Below are 3,436 nucleotides of genomic sequence, written 5' to 3'. Positions count from 1 at the left end.
TGGAAACAGGATATGCCTGTACACTTTTATAAATGGTGACATTTTGTTACTTCGTTTGACAATTTGTTTGTCTTTTTGTGTCAGTAAAAATGTTTAAGCAAGAAATGGCAGTGGAAACTCTTTGATGCGCAAATATTTATATAACAACCATCACATCTTAGTTAACTTGGAGTCACGTGATGATATCTTGTGTGGTCCTCCCACTACGATTCGGGAACCCATGTAGTTTATTAGGCTACAGATGAAATAAGTTATGAACTTCACAGGGTGGTGAAACTAACTAACTCTCTTATGACGTTGAAGTGATTGTGATGAGTAATATGTTTTCCCACAGTCTGAGTATTTTGTAAGCCTTCTCATGTATTCTTTCAGGCTTCCTAAATGGGCAAACGCTTTGCACACTGGGAGCAGTGGTAAAGCTTCTCCCCTGTGTGCAGTCTCATGTGTTTTAATTTTTAAAAATGTTTAATTTTACCTCCCTTTTTCTCCCCAATATCGTGGTATCTAATTGTTAGTAGCTACAATCTTGTCTCATCGCTACAACTCCCGTACGGGCTCGGGAAAGACGAAGGTCAAAGTCATGCGTCCTCCGATACACAACCCAACCAAATCGCAGTGTTAAGCAGTGTTAAGGCTTCTCCCCTGTGTGTATTTTCCCCTGTTGGTTCAGGTGTCCTTTCTGGTTAAAACTCTTTCCAGGACCTCAACTCTTTTCTATTTTTACCAATGACCATACAGTTTTTAAATTCCTGATCAATCCATGGAGCCTTAACAGTTCTAACAGTCAGTTTCTTAACAGGTACATGTTTATCAATAATTGGAAGAAACAATTTAATATGGTAAAAACAGGTAAACACATTGTCAGTGTACAATATAAGACAACGGGAGCACTGTGTGTGTTCTCTGATGAATTTTAAGTCAATGTGATGTGAAATATCAATATACACGCTAAGAGAAGTCATTCTCTCTCCTGTGTGGATTCTCTAAAGACGTTTAAGTGACTGTTATGAGTAATATGTTTTCTCACAGTCTGGCCTTTTCTAAGCATTCTCCTCTGTGTGCAGTCTCATGTGTTGGGCAAAAGCTTTGCACCCTGGGAGGAGTGGAAAGGCTTCTCCCCTGTGTGTATTCTCTCGTGTCGTTTCAGCCCCCCTGACCGGTTGAAACACTTTCCACACTGGGAGCAGTGGTAAGGCTTCTCACCTGTGTGTATTCTCTGATGATGTTTCAGGTACCCTAAATTGTTAAAACTCTTTCCACACTGGGAGCAGTGATAAGGCTTCTCTCCTATGTGTATTCTCTCATGTCGTTTCAGGTTCCCTAAATTGTTAAAACTCTTTCCACACTGGGAGCAGTGGTAAGGCTTCTCTCCTGTGTGTATTCTCTCATGTTTTTTTAGCTCCCCTGAACAGACGAAACACTTTCCACAGTGGGAGCAGTGGTAAGGCTTCTCTCCTGTGTGTATTCTCTCGTGTTGGTTCAGGCATGCTTTCCGGTTGAAACTCTTTCCACACTGGGAGCAGTGGTAAGGCTTCTCTCCTGTGTGTATTCTCTCATGTTGTTTCAGATCCCCTGGACAGACGAAACAACTTCCACATTGGGAGCAGTGGTAAGGCTTCTCTCCTGTGTGTATTCTCTCGTGTTGGTTCAGGTATGTTTTCCGGTTGAAACTCTTTCCACACTGGGAGCAGTGGTAAGGCTTCTCTCCTGTGTGTATTCTCTCATATTGTTTCAGATCCCCTGGACAGACGAAACAACTTCCACATTGGGAGCAGTGGTAAGGCTTCTCTCCTGTGTGTATTCTCTCGTGTTGGTTCAGGTATGTTTTCCGGTTGAAACTCTTCCCGCAATGGGAGCAGTGGTAAGGCTTCTTTCCTGTGTGTATTCTCTCATGCTGTTTCAGCGTCCCTGAATGGTTGAAACTCTTTCCACACTGGGAGCAGCGGTAAGGCTTCTCTCTTGTGTGTATTCTCTCATGTTGTTTCAGCTCCCCCAAACGGACGAAACTCTTCCCGCACTGGGAGCAGTGGTAAGGTTTCTCCCCTGTGTGTATTATCTCGTGTTGTTTCAGGTGTGCTTTATGGTTAAAACTCTTTCCACAGTGGGAGCACTGGTGTCGTCTTGCTGGTTTGGACGTCCCTGGCTCTGGTTCCTCTGAGTCTGGTCTTTCTCCTGCCAAATACAGTGTTATTTTTACATTACTTATTTTATTCATCCTGTTTTACAAGTCAGAACACAAAAACCTAGACAGTTCTAGGACACTGAAGACAGAGACGTCGCTGGATTCAAATTGAACAGGTGGTTCTAAATATATAACATTCATAGCTGTATGATACATAATGTGACCTACACACTTCCTTAAACATAAAATAACTAAAGAAGTAATTTTGTGTGGAAGTCAAACTTGTTTTTACGTCGCAGATACAAAGCACATCAGTAACATCTCCCCGTTGTTGAAAGGGTTCGACACATTGCTGTTTAATTGGACCAATTTCTTATTTAGACATTCACAGATTTTCAACATTTTGATTATCGCTGATGTCATATTTTGGGTAAAGTAAAAAATAAGGTGAAGTATTTGGGTAAATGTTCCTAAAACTGATAGTAACTACAATAAACAAAAATATAAACGCAACATGTAAAGTGTTGGATGTTTCATGAGATGAAAAAAAAGATTGCAGAATTTTTTACATCCCTGTTAGTCAACATTTATTCTTTGCCAAGATAATCCATCCACCTAACAGGTGTGGCATATCAAGAAGCTGATTGAACAGCGTGATTGTTACACAGGTGCACCCTGTGCTGGGGGTAATAAAAGGCTACTCGAAAATGTGCAGTTTGGTCACACAACAATGCCACAGATCTCTGAGGGAGCGGGCAATTGGCATGCTGACTGCAGGAATGTCCACTGGAGCTGTTACGGAATTGAATGTACAGTACCAGTCAAAAGGTTGGACTCACCTACTCATTCAAGGGTTTTTCTTAATTTTTACTATTTTCTACATTGTAGAATAATAAAGACATCAAAATGATTAAAAAACACATGGAATCATGTAGTAACCACAAGTGTTAAATCAAAATATATATTTTATTCTTCAAAAGTTGCCACCCTTGCTTTCTCTCAACCAGCTTCACCTGGAATCCTTTTCCAACAGTCTTGTAGGAGTTCCATATATGCTGAGAACTTGTAGGCTGCTTTTCCTTCACTCTGCGATCCAACTAATCCCAAACCATCTCGATTTGGGTGAGGTCGAGGCCAGGTCATCTGATGCAGCACTCCATCTTGGTCAAATAGCTCTTACACAGCCTGGAGGTGTGTTGGGTCATTGTCCTGTTGAAACACAATTGACAGTGGGACTAAGCCCAAACCAGATGGGATGGCTGCAGAATGCTGTGGTAGTCATGCTGGTTAAGTGTGACTTGAATAAATAAATCA

General features: G+C 41.4%; 1 protein-coding gene across 1 annotated transcript; it reads right to left on the bottom strand.

Annotated features, from left to right (window-relative positions):
• Positions 1–1,066: 1,066 nt before the first annotated feature.
• Positions 1,067–2,215, bottom strand: LOC139370353 (zinc finger protein 135-like). Its single transcript, XM_071109777.1, has 2 exons — positions 1,747–2,215; positions 1,067–1,572 (listed from the first exon to the last, which is right to left on the bottom strand). The coding sequence occupies exons 1-2, from the start codon at positions 2,213–2,215 to the stop codon at positions 1,067–1,069; spliced, it is 975 nt and encodes a 324-aa protein (XP_070965878.1).
• Between the last annotated feature and the right edge of the window lie 1,221 nt (positions 2,216–3,436).

Source organism: Oncorhynchus clarkii, chromosome 17 (assembly GCF_045791955.1).
Source record: "Oncorhynchus clarkii lewisi isolate Uvic-CL-2024 chromosome 17, UVic_Ocla_1.0, whole genome shotgun sequence".
Lineage (NCBI taxonomy): Eukaryota > Metazoa > Chordata > Actinopteri > Salmoniformes > Salmonidae > Oncorhynchus > Oncorhynchus clarkii.
The sequence above is the reverse complement of the archived record's forward strand: the minus strand, read 5'-3'. Positions and strand labels throughout refer to the sequence as shown.